Source organism: Arvicola amphibius, chromosome 2 (assembly GCF_903992535.2).
Source record: "Arvicola amphibius chromosome 2, mArvAmp1.2, whole genome shotgun sequence".
In the NCBI taxonomy this organism is placed as follows: domain Eukaryota; kingdom Metazoa; phylum Chordata; class Mammalia; order Rodentia; family Cricetidae; genus Arvicola; species Arvicola amphibius.
The window spans coordinates 127415622-127434575 of NC_052048.2; the positions used below are offsets into that span (position 1 = coordinate 127415622).

At 33.7% G+C, this 18954-nt stretch overlaps 1 protein-coding gene across 3 annotated transcripts in view; it reads left to right on the top strand.

Annotated features, from left to right (window-relative positions):
* The window catches only part of Memo1 (mediator of cell motility 1), a 96829-nt gene extending 78460 nt beyond the window's left edge, over positions 1-18369 (top strand). For all 3 annotated transcript variants that reach the window (XM_038318378.2, XM_038318379.2, XM_038318380.2), the window contains 3 exons: positions 5704-5780; positions 16204-16308; positions 17710-18369. In XM_038318378.2, the coding sequence (XP_038174306.1) occupies positions 5704-5780; positions 16204-16308; positions 17710-17841 (314 nt within the window). In that variant the 3' untranslated portion in view covers positions 17842-18369. The remainder of the gene's footprint in view (positions 1-5703; positions 5781-16203; positions 16309-17709) is intronic.
* Positions 18370-18954: the final 585 nt, after the last annotated feature.

Consider the following 18954-nt stretch of genomic DNA (forward strand, 5'->3'; position numbering starts at 1 on the left):
ATGTTTGTTTGTTTTTTTAACAATATAAAAGCAATCATAATGGGTGAATTCTCAGTAATTTCAGAGAAATTCAGCTCTTCAGTATATAGGTAGATCTTAAACATTTCATTGCTTTAGGCTCTTCATAATTTTAAGTAGCTGGCTTTTGAAGTATAATTACTTAGCTTGAGTGTGGTATACCTCACAAATTACTCAGGTAGCTATACATAGTAGGCCTTTGTTTTTATTGAACTAGGTTACTGGTAGTGCTGTTTTTATTGGTGGGTATTCTCTTTGTTTTTTGATCTAGCTTTTGTGGAAATAGTGAAAACCTTGCTCATAGAGGTGGTTGGGAAGCTGATTGATAAACTGGAAGTGTAGTCTCCTTGTTACTGGCCAGTGTCCCTTTACAAAACTGAGTTCTTTCTATAAACATTTATTTTGCTTTAATAGATATTAATCTTTAAAGAGACACCAGAGGGATAAAAGCAGAGAGACTAAAATATTTTAGTGTTCTTTTGGAATGAAACAAGACATGGGAGGGTCAAGAAGCTACATTCTGTGATCTTGTTCTTTCAGTCTCCTCAGTAGAGTCCCCTAAGATGTAGCTCTGCATTTTAGTCTGTGCTTGTCATCATCTTAGACACAGAAAAATGCATATCAGCATCACAGTATGCGATAATAGTAATAATTTTCGCCTTAGCTACTAACTTTTTATTTTCTTTAATCTTAATTAATTTTTAATCTTAATACAAAGTTCTATTAATAAGTAATATACTTATCAAGTTCTCTTAGTATTTAACATACTTACTAAGTTCTGAATAGTTCTGTGTAGGAGAAACTTGCCTGTACTTCTTTCAGTTATCTAATTAGTAAATTTTTATTGTTTCCCAAGTTTCAAGTCTGACATTCTTCATATATACTATTATTATTTGCTTTATGCCTTCACAGAAATTTGTTTCCAAGTTTAGATTAATAGCTTTCATTAATATAATTTTTAGCAAACTATTAACAATTTTTAAACATGAAGTACTCTTCTGTTAATTTGCCTTTATGGTGGTTTTACAAATCAGTTCCAATAAATTTACTAAGTAAATGTTTATGACACTATTTTGTTAGGATATGAATATAATCTACTATAGTATCTTCAGCAATTTAAAATTTGCTTAGAATTATATCACTTTTATTTTTTCTCTAGTTTCGGAGCCTGTCCTGGAACTAGCTGTTATAGATCAGGCTGGCCTCGAACTCAGAGAGATCTGCCTGCCTCTGCCTCCAGAGTGCTGGGATTCAAGGCGTGCACCACCAGCGCCTCACAGCATTGCATCACTTTTTTTTAGTAGCTTTTAGCTACTTCCTCAAAGTATTTGTAAGATTTTTATTATGTTCAGATTTCTCCTGTACTGTTCATTAAGTGATTCATATATACTCTTTTTCCTGTTAAGTTTCTTAGCGCAAGGATAATTCTACTTTCTAAATGCTTAAGTTGATTTGAATATGTTAGCTAATTCCTGAAATGGAATGTTATCCAAGCCTATACATTAGTCTTCTCAAGTCTTTGTACATCTTTATTACAGGCTTTTGACCTTTTGCAGTGTTGGAATAAGACTGATACTTTTCTTTCCCATTGTAACAGAATTCAGGATGAACGGATGACAGCATCTAGTTGTTAGGAAGGATGATCTTATTTGATAGAACATAGATAGTGTTTCCTTTGTGAAGTATTTTTTTATTTGACTGTGATTTCAGGTGTAGGTGTTCCAGGTTTAGGACCTCCTTGTAGAATGACCTGATAATCTCCCTAATGGATTTGTATAAGGGTTCAAACATCTGAAAAATGACTCACCATTAGCAAAGTGATAAGTAAATATGTACTAAGAACAGCTTCTACTGGTCATATAGCTGAAAGAATTTCCTATTGCCTGATTTTTTTTTTTTTTTGATTAACATTATTAGGTCATTGCTTATTTCAGCAGGCTAGTGTATAGCTTAATGTTGAGGTATTTAATTTTTTTCTTTTTGTTTTGAGATATTTAAAACATAGTGTTGGTTGTTGTACCATCCATTGTTGTTTGTCCTCATTAGTTGACTGTTGTGTGTTAAACAGACATCCTTGGAGCTTCCTCTCCACACTCTGTGAATCCACTCATTAATCACCAGTCACCTTTGGAGATGGGAAAATTACTTACCTGTATTTCTTTTTCTCAGAAAGCGTGCTCTGGAATGGATTCACAAATGAGCTACCCTCCTTCCCTCAAAGAGTAAGGTTTCTGCTTTACAGGATTTTTTTTCCTTGGGTTATTTTTTCCTCTCATCTTTTGAATTTGAAAAGAACTGAGGGAAGGCACCTGAAGAAACCACTGACATACTCACTAGGGAGTTCCAGAGCTTGTCCTGCCCCTAGGGCGGTGTCCATGGCTCTTAAAGCTAGAAAGCTCATACTTGACGTTGAAACAGGGGCTCAGAGAATCCATTTTCCCAGTGTACCTTCTGAAAGGATAAGTTTCAGGTAAGTAATTTTCTCTACTATGTGATATGCTTTATTCATACTTAGAAAAGGGTGTACACTTCCTGTCCTCCAGTTACAGAGACAGCTGATTGTTCCTAGTCAGCTTCATAATTGCCCTGAAAGTCAGATATAAAAATTGACAGAATAAAATATTTTCTCATGAGATACATGCAAGCAGAATTTATTTAAGATGAATGATTCAAAACTAAAGGTACATTTTTCATCAGTGTATTATGCTAATACAATCATTTACTCTATTAATGAACAAAATCTTGAGAAATTATTTTTAAATAATAGGTATCTTAACTCAGTTTCCAAACAGCAGTTAGTTGACTTGCATATTTGTGTGTGCGTGCACATGCATATGTATGATTTTGTGCATGCATACATACATCCAGGCTAAGGTAATATGAAGGCAACTGTTATTTCAGATTAGATACTGTATCTCTATTAACAAGAATGGGTTGTTCATATTATTTGAAAATACTTGTACAATTTTAAAAATTATATCAGACATTATGAACTGTTATGAGTAAAATATTCAGGAGCTACATGTACTGAAAATTTAGTTCTTTATTGATATGAGCTAGTCATCTTTATCTTTTAACTTTTATACCCCTAAATGTGATTTATTAAAAAAAATAACAGGTAACAAAATACTAAACATGTGTTCCAATTGGTTTTCAGTGTATACTCTTATTTGCATTAAATTGCATAATGATTCCAGTATTTTAAAGTATTTCAAACATCTGTGCCTTTCTTCAGCAATACTTTAAAGTTAGCTGGAATGTTATCTGTGTGATAGGACATCACATAAACATGCGGTCACCCCTATCGCTTTCCTGGCAGGGCTGTTATTTGAAAACAGTTCCTCACTTGGAAGGGAGCAAGGACTTTGGAGTGGCTGTCACAAAGCACCCAGCAATAGCAGTCTTTCATAGACACAGGGTTACAGATAATAGCTGAAAGTAACAACTGTTTCCAGAAGCAGGGAAACGAGAGGACAGTTGTTTAAACCTGAAATAGCCCAGATTTCAAAGAGCGAGTTGAGGAAGAGTACTTTTATTTCTTTTAGAATATTATTTTTAGAATAATGGCAAGGAAGCAGAATTTCCTTGTTTGGTGTTCATTTAATTGTCTCAAAAATGATTGGCAAAAAAAAAAAACTTTGAAATAGACATGAATATAGTACCAATGAGTTGAGTCAGTAGGCTAGGCTGATTGAGATGTAGATTTGGCTTTATGTATTCTTGTTACAAGTACTCGGCAAGTGTGGAAAATAGGGCCAGTTTTGCAGTCTTCATGGTCAGACAGTCCTTATGTGTAATACACATTCTCTAAAGAAAAGAGAGCAGTAACTGTCTTTCAAAAAATTTGAAAGAAATTCTTGATGTATTTAATATAAAGGTGTTGAGGGCTAGCAAGGTGACCTTATGAGTAGAAGTGCTTGCCAACAAACCTGAAATCTGAATTTGATCCTTGGGACCCACGAGGCAGATGGTGAGAACAGACATTGCAGGTTGTCATCTGACATCCACTTATACACTGCAGCATGTGTGTGCCCTTGGACGTGCACCTACATAAAATAAATTAAAATATAGAGGCTTTGAGTGTTAGGTGATCATTGTTGTCTTTAAGAATCCTTCCAGTTCAGAGACTATAGTACGTCTCAAACCATGGCTGGATGCATGCAGTCAGTCATCGTTGTTGTTACATTCCGAGACAGCAGACTGTAGCCTGTCCAATTCTAGGACACCAGTTATAAGAGAACTTCAACAATAGCTTTGTGGGAAGTGAGTAGTTACTGTACTGAGTGGCATTAGGAGATAATGTAAACTGTTAAAATATGAAAATTAAAGAATATGTTGTATTTTAGGAAAATAAGCATAAAAAAGGTTAGCATGAACAGATGAAATACTGAGTTATACAATGTTTTTTAAAAAATATACCAAAGAGAGTTTTATAATTTTGCCCTGACTATTATATGTACAATACTGTTTTCAATAAGATGAACAGGAAATTTAAAAATATAATAATAATCCAGCCAAATCTGCTTTCTCAGTTATGAGGCTAGAAGTTGGACTTATTAATAGTTCTAGACATGACACCTAAGGCACAGTTGTGTACCCAAAGAATATACCATTAGAAATGCATTTTGGCAAAGCTTTAAAAATTAGAAAAATATTGACTGAGAAATGGCTCAGTGGTTAAGAGCACTGGCTACTCTTCCAAAAGACCCAGCTTTGATTCCCAGCACCCAGCTGGTGGCTTATACCCAGCTGTAACTGCAGTTCCAGAAGAGCTGACGCCCTCTTTTGGCCTCTACAAGCATCAGGCATGCATGTGGTAAACAGATACATGTGCAGCAAAACACCCGCATACATAAAAATAATTAAAATTTTAAAAAGAAACATAAAAGTAAATAAGAATGGTACTCTTGAAAGCTATATTAGATGTATCTCAAGCACGTCATAGTTAAATAATCTGTAATTTGTTATGAGTATTAGTTTTTGAGTTTCATATTATATTAGGAAGCAATTTATTTTTGGAATCTTTGTTTTCTTTTTTTAAATTTCTTTTTAATCTCTGCATTTAAAGAACAGCTGAACATTGACTATTTTGTGCTAACACTCTTCTTAGCTGGGATTTCATGTCAGTGTAGGACAGTTGACTCACTCTTTTGTGAATTCTGTTCACATTGCATAAGGCATATGTATCAATCCTTTTCCTTAAAAATATGATGGCCATAAAAATCACACAAGCTTCAAGTATTGATGACACACATTTGCTTTGTCTGAGAGATCAGCAGTGGTAAACTCACTGAGTTCTTACATGAGATAGTATTCTGGAAGTCAGATTTTCTTGATTAATAATCTTTGTGGGTTTACTATCAATGATAGACTGTTAGAATATTTAACAATGCTTCTAACTTTAAGCTCTTTTGTTTCCTTATTCTTGTATTGCTGGTGATTTTAAAGTTTCTGCAGTATGAAATAGTTTTTAACATCTTAAAATTCTGGTGATGTGTCATTTCTTTATTGCCTTCCCAAATATGCCTCTTATCTTTATGTTGAGGGCTTTTGGGAATTGATTCTTGCAGAGGCTTAAGCTGTGCTTTGCCTTTTGTGAGAACTGAAATTATTTGGTAAGCGCTTGCTTTCTTTTTAGCTTCTAATTTTTCCCTATTTTATTTTGTACATGATATTTGTTTCAAGGTCAAAGGTTCCGTTACAGTTACTATGATGAATCCCAGGGGGAGATTTATAGATCCATTGAACATCTAGATAAAATGGTAAGTCTTTCAGGTGTGGGGTTATAATGCTCTAAAAATATTTTCTTTCGTTCCAGATTAGTGATTCAAGATTTAATATGTTAAAATATACAATGGGCTAACAGTTCTTTCCCTTTTTTGAATTAAAAGTTCAAACTGCAATGTGTCCTCAAATGAATAATTTTTCTAAGAACTTTCTTTTACTTCTGTTTGATTAGTGAGAATATTTAACAGCACTTGGATATAGATTTTAATGATATTTTTGGAGAAGAATTTGGTTTCACGGGCAGCAGCATTTAATGCTATTAACTCTGTAAGCTGCAACAGTAGGAAGTGATGGGGTACGTGGCTATAACTCCTTGATGCCATCTGAAGTCACTTATTTGGACTCTTTCTGAACTGTTACTGTTCTTTGAAATTTATTAAGTAACTTAGTGTTTAATTTTTAGATTTGGTTTCTTAATAGACCAAACTTATTCTTGAGTGATGCTAAAGATTTTATGAACTACTTGATAAAATATATATAACCCAAAATCATAAATGTCTGATTGCTTGATACTCCAGTTTTTCAGTTATTACCTTTTTCCTTCTGGAACTAATTTTATTATAGCCCTTTCATTTTATGTTTTTGCTTTGCCGGGTATTAAATTCAGGGTTTTGAGAATATAGTGCAAGTGCTTTCCCGCTAAGCCGCATGCCGAGTCTGGTGACATAAGTTTATGATGACAGACTTTAGGCAACTTAGCTTTTGTCTGCTGTACTGCAGGAACTTTTATAACTACATCATTTTAATGTTTTAAAGTTTTTAAAATTCTAGAAATACTTAGGAATTAATACTATATTCCAGGTTTTTCAAAAACCTCCTAAAGTGAATTTAACCTTAGTGAAATCAATAACTTAAAACTGTTGTTTTGGTTTACTTACATAAAACCTCCTCTAAGTCTATTGTTATATGTTGAATTTTAGTTTCATGTTTCTCTTATATTAAATTTGAACTTGAAATGTCTGTGGTCTTTAGCCTGTGTCTTCTAAGGTTATTAAAGAAAGTACCTTAAGAAAGCTGGATTACATTTTATAAGTACCAATAGTTTGCTTTTCTCCCCTTTTGTCTTATTCTTTTTTTTTTGGTTGATTTTATTTATTTATTTATTTATTTATTTATTTATTTATTTATGCCTCTGGGTTTTCCAGTGTTGGATTTTATCTTGTTTTTCTAAATGTAAAATTAAAAAACACAATTCTTATTTTTTCTTAAAGTATTGATAGTTATACTTGAAATTTAAAAAATTTTTCTGAAAATATCCATGGGGAATAACTCTTCCCTCTTCCTAAGTAGTTAGACTTGCAGTTTCCTTTCCCTGCTACATTGTTCAAAGTGTAACGTGGGACCAGGACTCAGAAGTGTTGAAGAATGACAGGGTGTGTGGGATGCATAAGCCTAAGGTGTACACAAATGAGTACACTCTATTTCAGGCTGGCTCCTCTGAGCATTAGCCAGACCTGAATGTGCACTATTACTACAGAGATTTTTCTTTATTAAATACAATTTTAAGAAGTTACTTAAGTAATGTTGGTGTGTATTCCTAAGGAATATTCATTGTAGCAGGATGTCCCTCACTTGCTCTGTGATCTCTGAGGCCATTTCAGTTCTCTAGCGCTCATCTGTCTGTTAGCAGTAGACCCTCGTCTAGATATCTGAGTCACTGCGTGAGTCTCTGTTTGCAAGTCTGTGATTTGTTTATAGCAATTTATACAGTTTGGTAGAAGATTATTTGGCCAAAAGTAATTAATATATTTAAGTAAGGAATCTGCGTTTGAATATACCATACAGGAATAGATATGGCATAGGATTGCACCTTTCAAAATTGTATATTAGTCATGTGTATTTATTGAACACTGAAGTATGGGTATTGTGACTTGCTATCTACTGCTGGTATAAAATATACATATTTTATTTAGAATAAACAAACTAACAAAACCCTTTCAAGAATGATTTTTTTAATCTTGATTGTTTAATGAAATTAAAACATAATAGATTGTGTTAAATATTTTGCAATTAATTCCACTTCTTTCATTTTATCTTTTAACACAGCCACTAAAATTTTAAAATTACACATATGACCTACATTATATTTTAATTGTGCATTTCTGGTTTAGAGCAGAAGGTATGTCTGGATGGTGGTAAACATTAAAATTTTTTTCGAGAGGTAGGTTTTACTGTGTAGCTTTGTCTGACTGCATACTTCCTATATACCCCAGATTGGCCTCAAATTCAGAGAATTTGTCTTGTGTGCTTATATTTGGCTGAAGATAAATGTTTAAAAATTATTGCTGTGTGGAGGGCAGGTAGAAAGGTGTCAGAGCCATTGTGTAGAGAGAATGGAGGGGTGAAAGGGGTAGCTAGGTCAAAGGAAATACTGGCATAAGTGTTGGAGTTCAGAGGACAGTCATTAAGAGTTCTGCTTAGGGGAACTAAGAATGGATAATGAGAGGAAAGAGCTTTTAACTAACAGGGGAGAGAATATCAAGTTAGGAACTTTATAAGAGCAGTTTCAGAAGAATTATTCAAGTTAGAAGCTAAATTGGAACAAAGGTATCAAATTGACAATAATGTTCTCTGTCAGTTTGACTGTGACAGGAAGGAGCAATGTTTGAGTGTTATCTGGCTTGAATAAGCTGATCCATCAAACGTAGTCAGAGAAGGACGTGGTCTTTTATCTTATCTTCCTACTCCATGTACTCTGTTTGGACAATATCCATCCTTTATATGACAATAATACAAAACTCTATATTCATACCAACTTTGTGTTCTAAATCAAGATGGAAGTTGAGATCATTTCAAAATCCCCAGTAGCATTAATCACTAAATCTCAGATTTTTTTGACTCTAAATATTATTACTAGTGTGGTTCCCATTCCACCTGGCTTACTTCTTCATTTCTTCTATTCATTTAGGAATGACTGTCTAGGGAATGGGGTTTGGTAGCTCAATGGTAGAGTAACATGCTTAGCATGAACAGGCTCTAGTATGTGCCTTTGCCCCACAAATATGTATAAGGAAGAATGACTGTGTATGTATGAAATAGAAACTGTTTATTAATGGTATGTATGTAAAGATTTCCTTTTCATTAGAATTATCTTCACTTGTTTATTTAACTACACAGAAAGTAATTTTATAGGCTAGGCTGACCCCAGACTTGCTACCTCCTGGTCTTAGCCCGATAGGCATATGCCAGAACATCCTACCTCAACACTAGGCTCCAAAGGTGCTTTAAGACCAAAGAATTTCCAAAGCAAATAGCCTTCCTTGAAGTGGGTAGTTAGGTGTGTGTATGCGTGCATGCATGCGTGTGCATGTGTTTAGTGTGTTTATGTTTAACAGTTTGTATTTGGTTTTATGAAACAGTACTTTAATCACCAAAACCAGTAAAAAATACCTTGGTCTAGGACTGTTCTCTTATACTCCTTATTTACTAGGTACTAGCTTAGTATTTTCACTGGAATGTTATAAATAGTTTGCAACCTCAACATGGCAACAATTAGAACTGATTTTCTCTTGACAGAAGTCTGTTTTTTTACAGACTTTTCTAAGTCACTTGATGGTGACTTACATTTTCTCAACTGCTATTGTCATTTTCAGTCTCAAATAGCTGAAAATAAAGCCTAAGTAGACCCCCTCCCCTCAGCCACTAAAGATGGTCTTTCTGTGTAGCCCTGGCTATCATGGAACTCACGCTGTAGACCAGGCTGGCCTCAAACTCACAGAGATCCACCTACCTCTACCTCCTGAGTGCTTGGACTAAATGCGTGCGCTACCACCACCAAGCCCCAAGCAGATTTGTGGGTAGACTATTGGTTGATACTGCCACACTTTTTTTCCAGCTTTTGTCTTTTGCTCTTTTTGTACTTAACTATTTCACTTATCTAGCTCAAGTCTTTGCTTAGACTGTGCTTTTTTAAAAACAGTGTCCAACTATGTAGCCTTGACTAGCCTTGAACTCACAAAGATCCACCTGCTTCTGCTTTTGTTTTTGTTTCCCCAGTATTGGGATTAAAGACATGTCCACCATGCTTGGCTTCTTATCTAGCTCCTTATCCTCCCAGTAGGGTCTGCTGGCCACCTTGTTTAGTTTTACATTCTGCACTTCACCCTGACAGCATTTGTTCCCTAACTGCCTTACTCTGCTTCATGTGCAATTTGTAAGAACTGCATTTTCCGTCAGTCAAGCACTTAATTTTTTTCTCTGATGTATCCAAAGGGCCTGAATAGTGATTAGAACATAAAAACTCAAATCTTTTTTCAAATGAATGAATGAATATAACAATCTTTCTATATATACAATTAAAAACATGAGCACATTAATATGAAAGTGAAATAAAAGGAAGGCAGTTTATAATAAATTGTGTCTTAAATGTTAGTGTTCAGACACAGTAATGTTAGAAGGCACAAGGAAGTAGTTAGATTCTTGTGTATATAAAGTGTCAGTAAAACAGCAGTCAACGCAGACTTCCAATTGGCTGGTGCCTTTGTTTCTCAAATTACTGTATAGCACTGCTGGGTGACTTGTTTTTTTTTTTTTTTTTTTTTTTTAATCCAATAGGTGAATAATTCTTAGGAAATAAATAGAATAATAAAAATAAAATAAAACTTAAATAAAAGAAACCATAATATTCCTTCACTTTAGATGATGAGTATGCCTGGGAATTTCATTCTTTGTTAAAACTATGGACAACTTTTCTTGTTGTCATATGAGGTAGAAATGGTACAGGTAATTAGAAGTAGGAGTTCTATATAAATTACATGTCAAGTCTTATGGGTCGAAAATTGTTATTTGTGTATAGAATTGGTAGGACTCCTTAGTCCTGCCAAACCTTAAAATATCTTGGTGTTGGGGACAGCCAAAATATTTGCTTATGATCTTCCTGTGAAGAGTGTGTCAACTTGCCCAGCTTATTTCCATTATTAATACTTGGTGCTGTGAGACTTAACCATTTCTCTGTTTTGTTGAGTGACTGCCTCTTTGTCTGTCTGTCTGTCTGTCTATCTGTGTTATTATTCACAGTGAAAGTTTATGTGAGGTTTAGAGTGTACTGATGTAATTTACACGGCTTTGAAGTTCATTCTTGTAGAGAAAGCAGATTCTACAAGATCAGGTGTAGCAAACGGGGGGGGAGGGGCATTTGGCAGTGTTAAGGGAAAAGATAACAGATGGTGGCAGTGAAGGTGGAATGAAGTGGATCATTAGATACTTATAAAAAAGAGGCAGAGGATCTTTGCTCATAGGCTCTTTACTGGCTGCAGCTCAGAGAGGTGTGAGTGTGGGAAGTCTTGCCGTGCTGATAGTAAGGCTGCAGCTAGGAAGAGGTTGCCCATGGTGGTTTAATTAATCCTGTCTTTACAGTGCAGTCACTTGGGAGCCTGAGAGTGGAGCTACCCATGTCCGCCCCCTCTGTAGCGTAGAGTCTTAGCATCTTCCTCACTGTGACTGTCAGTGAGCTTGTGCAAACTGCCTGATGTGCTGATATAGAACACGGGTAGACTTCTTAGAGCTTTTCCTGTTTAGCTCAGAAAGGAATTACGTGAGTGGCTGTTTGTCGAGAACCAGTAAGCCCAGGCTGACTTCTTAGTCGGCCCCAGATTTCCTTCTAATAGATGGCAAATTACCAAAACTTACTTGAAACTTTTATTTAAAAAATCATGGGATAGAACTTCAAAATAGAGTATTTGTTATATGTAGAATTTTTAAAAGGCTCATAAATGTGTCTGTCTTTATTAGCATATTGTTAGTTTGATTTATGAGCTAATTTTTAGAGTATATCAATAAAAATAGTGGTAAGATCTCAAAAAACTCAAATGGATTTTTGTTTAAGTATGTAAAAATGTTAGTAATTCTGAGTATACTAAAAGTTGAGTATCGATGATCTAAAAATCTAAAGTCTGAAATGCTCCAAAATCTAAAACTCTTGATGCCAACAGGTGAAAAGGGCACACTGCTCTCGTGTGACCGATCACAGTTAAAAGTACACGGAAAGTATTATGTATAGTCACCCAAGGCAATGGGACATAGAAAGAACTGAATCTTAATGAATTTTGTGTTTAGGTCTTTGGTTCCACCCCCAAAATATTGTATTTACATGAAAATACTCAAAAATCTACCAGAAACAAATCTGAAACACTTCTGTTGTCAAGTATTGAATAAAGAATGCTCACCCTGTAAGAGCTACCCATTTTCAAAGTTGGTGGGCTAATAAGCCTTTAAGTTTAAGAGATTGAATTGTATCTGTTCAGAATTAATTGCGTTAATCAAATTTCGCTTTGTTTTTTAATGGAAAAATTTTATTATTACTGTTAAAATGTTAGTAAGCTATTTTTAAGTTGCCAAAAACCATTTCTGTTTTTTCTGAAAACTGTTCACAGCTGTAACCATGGAATATCTAGAAACTAATTATGAAAAAAACACAAAATAAATGTCTTATAAATGTTACAGTTGTGAAAACAGTTATGTTGCAGAATATGTACAATTTGAAAGTTTTATGATTTTATTGGCTTTTCTTTTTTGGTAAATAGTATCTTGTAACTTCAGTATTTATACTGACAAACAATGTATTTTAAGAAACTAATCTTATAAATTTTAATGTCTTGAAATATTAGCCATATTTACATATATTTTTTAATATATAGTATATGATATCATTTCTACTATGCTAACTTTTTGGAATATACCATTTTACTATGCTAGTTTAGGGGGTTTCATTACTGATATTGGAAAATTATTTGGCAGGGAGAATCTGAAAATGTCATCACAGCCATCTAGTTTATTAATTTATTAATCACTTTGTTTAGTTTGAATATCAGCTGCTTTCCTTTCTTCTTAATATTTTAAAAGGATAAATTGTTGCAATTTACTAAGCCATGCTTCTTTCTCTTGAATTTATACCATATCTTCTTTATTAGGTTTGGCTGCATTCTCTGTACTTATTAGGACATTGGCTCTTAGCACTGCTACTTTAGAATAGAGTTTGTTTTGTTTTTGGCATAGAATTACTTGTACTGTTAAAATTTTTATCTTGATTCCTCTTCAGGAAACTAGGACATTTCCTTTTCTCTAACATATAGCTATCTTCAAATGAATGGATTATATTTCTGATACTTGATGATGTGCTCATTAATTATGTGGTCATTATTAAAAAGGCATGATTTTTCTTATTTATAAATGCATGTAAAATATGTTATTCTTTTGTGTTTAATATTTTAATAAGATTTACTTCTTATTAAATGTGTTATATGTGTTATAACAATAGCTATTTTGTTTAATGTAGATACATTTTTGTTTACTTTTGTTTTAAAAATGGGAAAGCAGTTATCAGAATTCTGAATTTGCAGCTCCTTCAGTATCTGCTGTTCAGTTTCAGATTGACCTTTGGGACTTGCATCATGGGTTTTTAGCCGTTTGTTTTAAATTCAGCACACATACTCCCAAAGTTAGAAACATGTATTCTGCAAATTTCTAGTGGAAACTGCTCAGTTATGATGTATTTCTGTACACTGGAGGGACAGACAGACTTGGTTGAAATAAGTGTTGGTTTATATGGGGTTTATTTAAATAATCAAGTTTTTAAACTGTACAAGCCCTAGAGAGCTATCTGTTGCCTGGTCTTTAGACTCACTAATCATATCTTCCAGGGTTGTTAAGAATAGGTAAGCTATCTAGGCATATTTGGGAAGCATTTTGTTTTTCATTGTCTTGGAATTTGAATAATAAACATTGAACTGATATTTTTGGAATTTTGGAACAAGTAATTTTACACTTATCATCAAGTATATGTGATGTTTTTGTTAGTATTCTGTACTAGTCAGTGGATGTCCCATTTTATAATTTTATCCTCATGCTTTTATCTATGTACTTTGTGAATTTTCTGGGTTGGAGAGGTTCATTCATGAGAAAAGCTCCTATTCCCTTTCTCTTCTCTTTATAAAGATATGCCATTAAATCATCATGCTTGTCACAGGTTTGAATGGAATTAATTCCTATCTAGTAGTAGGCACTTAATACACTTAAAGAATTAAAATTTTAACATATTTTACCTCTTGATTTCCACTTTTTCATTGTGTATTTTCTGGTTTATCTTTATAATTTAACCAGTTTAATCTTCATTTTGAGCTCCTTATTTAGTAGTATCTTCTCTACATTTGTAGTATTTTATCTCTTCACTAAGGGTTTCCTGGCCAGTTACTTAGAATTCCTTGCTTTAAATGTAATTCATCTTCTTCTCTTAGAATTCATATCAGTATATAAGTATGATGCTTATTCCAAATGTGCTTGGAAATTTTATTATTAAAATGTTTGTTGAAACTTTTCATCCTAGAGCTTATTAAAAGTGGATTCTATTTATGGCTAGCTGATTCTATTATGTCTTTATTCAGGAGCATTAGATTTCTCATAATGCATACACCAGTTGTAGTTATGTTGATGTTTAAAGAATCATTAGTGTAATTCTTTTTATACTGTGGTAAAGCCAGTGATTATGGAGAAAAAGCCTAGGATTAGAAACTTTTGATGCCATTTTCATGCATAGAAAAGTTATATCTTTGTAACATGAGGAGCGGGCTTGTTGGGGTTTCTGTGCTGCCCACTTCCCACAGCCGGTAAGCCCCAAAGAAAATCACACAGAGGTTTACATAAGTTATAAACTGATTGGCCCATTAGCTCAGGCTTCTTATTACTCTTACAACTTATGTTAACCCATTATTCTTAATCTATGTTAGTCACATGGCTCAGTACCTTTTTCATTGGGGCAGGTCACATCCTGCTTCTTCGGTGTCTGGGTAGGACTGTGGGAGAGCTTCCTTCTTCCCAGAATATGCCTGTTTTCATTGTCCCGCCTCTACTTCCTGTCTGGTTGTCCTACCTATACGTCCTGCCTGGCTACCGGCCAATCAGCTTTTATTTACAACGTAATTGACAGAATACAGAATTGTCCCACACCATATCTTGACTATCCATATTTCTGGAAGAGTTATAATTTCATCTTAGTATTACTACTTACTGGTTTAGAATTGCACTGTTTCTTTGCATCATATTGTATATTTTAGGTTTAATGTTTAATTTTTATTTAATCTTGTACCAAATGTTATTGTTGACTCAGAAAAGTCCCCTGCTTGTCAGAAGAAAACCAATATAGCATTAAAAACTAGTTACAGATTGGCTAATTAATGTATAAGTAAAGTGATTCTACATTCATATTAAGTCTTATTCTAGAATAGATAATGATTATGGAAGATGCAGGTATTCTGAGAAAGTTTCTTGTACATCACTTATTAATGGCTGCCATTTTCCAGAAGACTTTATTTAGAGTCATTTGCCTGGTTATTGTCTGTGCTTGTAGACTGTTAAGACTTGACTAGACTTTAGCAATCACATAGAATTGTCAGTTCAGTCCAGTGAAATGACCACTTATATTTTCCTCAAAGACATTTATATAGAAAATACAAATATAAAAAGGGGTTGATCTAGATAAAATAATGTAATTAGTTAGATTCAGTGATTTACTTGCTACTTCAGTAAATAAAGAGGCTCTCTTTTAATGGATTAAAAATATGTTATATGGACTGGTGAAATGACTCAGTTGGTAAAGATGCTTGCAACCAAGCCCTGTCCACCTAAGTTCAGTCCCTGAAACCTACTGGTAGAAGAAGAGAACTGATTTCCCCAAATTGTCTCTAACTCATGCCATGGCATGTGAATGGCTGTAATTTCTTATCTGTGCATGCATACCTACACAAAAATAAATATCAAACAGTTAAAAATATGTTAATGCTTTTGGAGACTGCAGAATTTAGTATAAGCAAGTATTCAATTCATGGTGGTTTGTTTAGCAGTACTCTAAAATGTTTTAATTATAACCTTAAAAGACACTGCTCTAAAGTAGAGAAAGTGAAAACTTTCCTTAGAGCTGGCCTATCCCAACCTGTCACTAAACTCATCATTGGCCACAGGGGTGTTGAAATAACTATTTTCTTAGACTGCTATATTTTATCAGGTACCTGGATAACTACTGACTGTTTAAAATGTTATGCAGCTATAAATCAAACTTACAGCTTTAAAAGCTATAAATAAATTTTAGTTTCAGATTATTTTGTGTGTGAATTTTCACTGATTTGTTTTTGCAACTATTCTTTAGGGGAAAATATAGCATTGTGAAGTGTGTTGTGAGGTGAATGTTGACTGGTCAAGGTGACTTATAAGTACCCAGACTTAGAATATAGCCTGGGATTTTTCCTGCCAATGGTTAACTATTATGAGATTACAGTTCATGAATGATTTTGATATTTTCCAAGGATTGTTTAATATATTTTGTCTCTTGTTAACTGAGAAATTTATAAGTAAATTTAAAATATAATTAAAACAATAAATTTTGTCTTTTATCCCCCCCCTCCCTTTTAGGGTATGAGTATTATAGAACAATTAGATCCTGTATCTTTTAGCAATTATTTGAAGAAATATCATAATACTATATGTGGAAGACATCCCATCGGGGTGTTATTAAATGTGAGTATACTTAGGAAGTCTTGACCTTTAACATCTGATGCTGTCCTATTTCAGAATACCTAAATTGTTACCATTTTGGTACATCGATAACTTTGTTGGCTTTCTTACATAGTGTCAGTTTCTTCCTGGTAACTTTTAATACAATTATAGGTTTCTATTACTTTGTTTATTTGAATAAATTTACCACTGGAATACAGATCAATAATTTTTGTTAACACAGAGAGTTATTTAGAAGATAGTCATATTTTCTCTTGACTCAGTCAGTGCTGATACACTTTTCTTTTTCAGAAGATTGATTTTGGGTTTGTGTGTCTGTGCAAACATGCGGGTGCCTATACACATGAATGTGTTAGACACCGTGAGAAATTAAATGGATGTTCTTCATTGTCTAATATTGTAAAATAGATTGTATATGTCTTTTTCTCTTAGACAATAATGGTAAAGCTTAACTTTATTTAAAAGGTGTCAGTAGAAGCCAGGTATAATGAATGACTCACGCCTTTAATCCTAGCGCTAAGGAGGCAGAGGCAGGAGGATCTCTGTGAGTTTGAGGCCAGCCTGGTCTACATAGTAAGTTCCAGAAGAGCCAAAGCTACATAGTTGAGACCCTGTCTCAAAATATACAAAACAATCAAAAAGAATTTTAAGAAAGAAGTTTTGGTGTAGTTGGATTTATAAAGCTAAATTACATTTGTTTACCTCTTATAAATAAACATGAAGTTTCTTAAAGAAAATGTAATGCTCTTTAAGAGGAATAAGAAAATGTTTTATGAAAATTCAGTGGGCTCATTTGTTTCAAATGGTATAGAAGAGGGTTAACCAACAGTTGGAACAAGGAGCTTGAAGTTCACATGATTTGATAGTTGTATATTATGGATTTTTATGAAGTTTTTTTTGTCTTGTTAAAGTATTTCAGATTGATTGAAGGAAAAGCCTTTCAAGGACCTGAATTAATTTATGGAGCGAGGTTAGAGTTTGCTGCGCTAATTTTCTAAAGTCTGAATAGAATCAAATAGATTTGTTTTGTTTTTTGTATGAAAGAAATTATAAACCAGTACACAATTAAAGTAAAAATTATACTTTTATGTCTGTGAGTTATATAGACAGATTCAGTCTAAGTCAGATGAATAAAGCCTTTAGTATATTAAGACAGAGGTGGCTAAAATCTAAAGACTGGAGAAAAACATACACCAATTATTAAGAAGCTAGGTTAGAGCATAATCTTTGCGAGGGTGAAATAATGAGATTTTTCTCAATTTAGCATGAGGCAGGAGACATTTAAGAAAGGGTAAAACAATTTGATTTTCAAATGTGCAAAGTCAAGCTTTTTACAAACATTCACAATGTTCATTTTTTAAAAAAATATATGATGTCCCTCATCAACTTTTTTCTTTTTTTTAGGCTATCACAGAACTCCAGAAGAATGGAATGAATATGAGCTTTTCCTTTTTGAATTATGCCCAGTCAAGTCAGTGCAGAAGCTGGCAAGACAGCTCAGTGAGTTATGCAGCTGGAGCGCTCACGGTCCACTGAAGCTCCGCCCTCAGGGACACCACTGCAGACTCATACTCTGCCCAGGGTCCAGCCTGGCCTTTACCAAGATGTTGGTTCTGGTGTGGGGGGATTCTGAAACCTCAGACTAATAGAAATCTCTTCTCTTCTTTTCTAGTAGGTGTAGTCCTCCTTAATTTCAACTCATTTAAAAAATGCTTTATAGTTTGGGGCAGTGGAAGGAAGGCTGGGATCAAAATATTTTGATTTAAAAAAAAAGATGACAGTGTAAAGGCTCAATTGGCACAATTTTTGAAAATGACTTGTAAAGCATTTAGCATATCTGAAATTTGCACTCTTTGCAGACTCATGCACATATATTCCGCTTTCAGAATAGTTTTGCAGATTGTACACAGACAAAAGGGTGGAAGCTTTTTAATAAAAGAAATTGCATTTATAAATGATCTGTATTAGAATATAAGAATTCTCCAGTTATAGACAATTACTACCCATGTTGTACAACAGATACCTTCTATTTTAGTTGCTAATAAAGGGCTACACAACTCAAAATAGTCTGATTTAAACTTATTGCTTTGTGTTATAAATGGAAATTTGATTATTAATTCCATCTCAGAATTTTTGTTGAAATGGCAAACCTCTCAGCTCCTATGTAAGAGTACTAGAATATATTTTACTTTTATATTCATGTGATTTTTTTAAATCACAGAAATTGTAGTTATATAATTTTAAAGTTAACTTTCAAAATTATAGTCATTTGCTTTTTTGTGTGTGAAATACCCTTTTTTTGGTAGTAGAATATAAATTCAAGAATGCTTTAAAAACAAATAGATGGAGTCCTTCAAATACTGTGTTTGAGAGTCTGCAAATGAGGAAACATTGAAGAGTGTTATTAGTGTGTTTCAAGTCATTGCAGACTGTACACCACTATGTTTTTTCACCTCTTTAAGCAATTTGACTCTTTTACTTGAATTTTTAGCAAGAAATCATTGACAATAACAGTAACAAGGCCTACTGGACTTGTGATAGTCCTGCAAATTTATGTTTTTTATGGGGGCATGATTTTTGGTGCGGCTCTTCCAACTAAAATAATGGTATGGTGTTGTATTCTTTATCATAGATTTATTCTAGTCATTT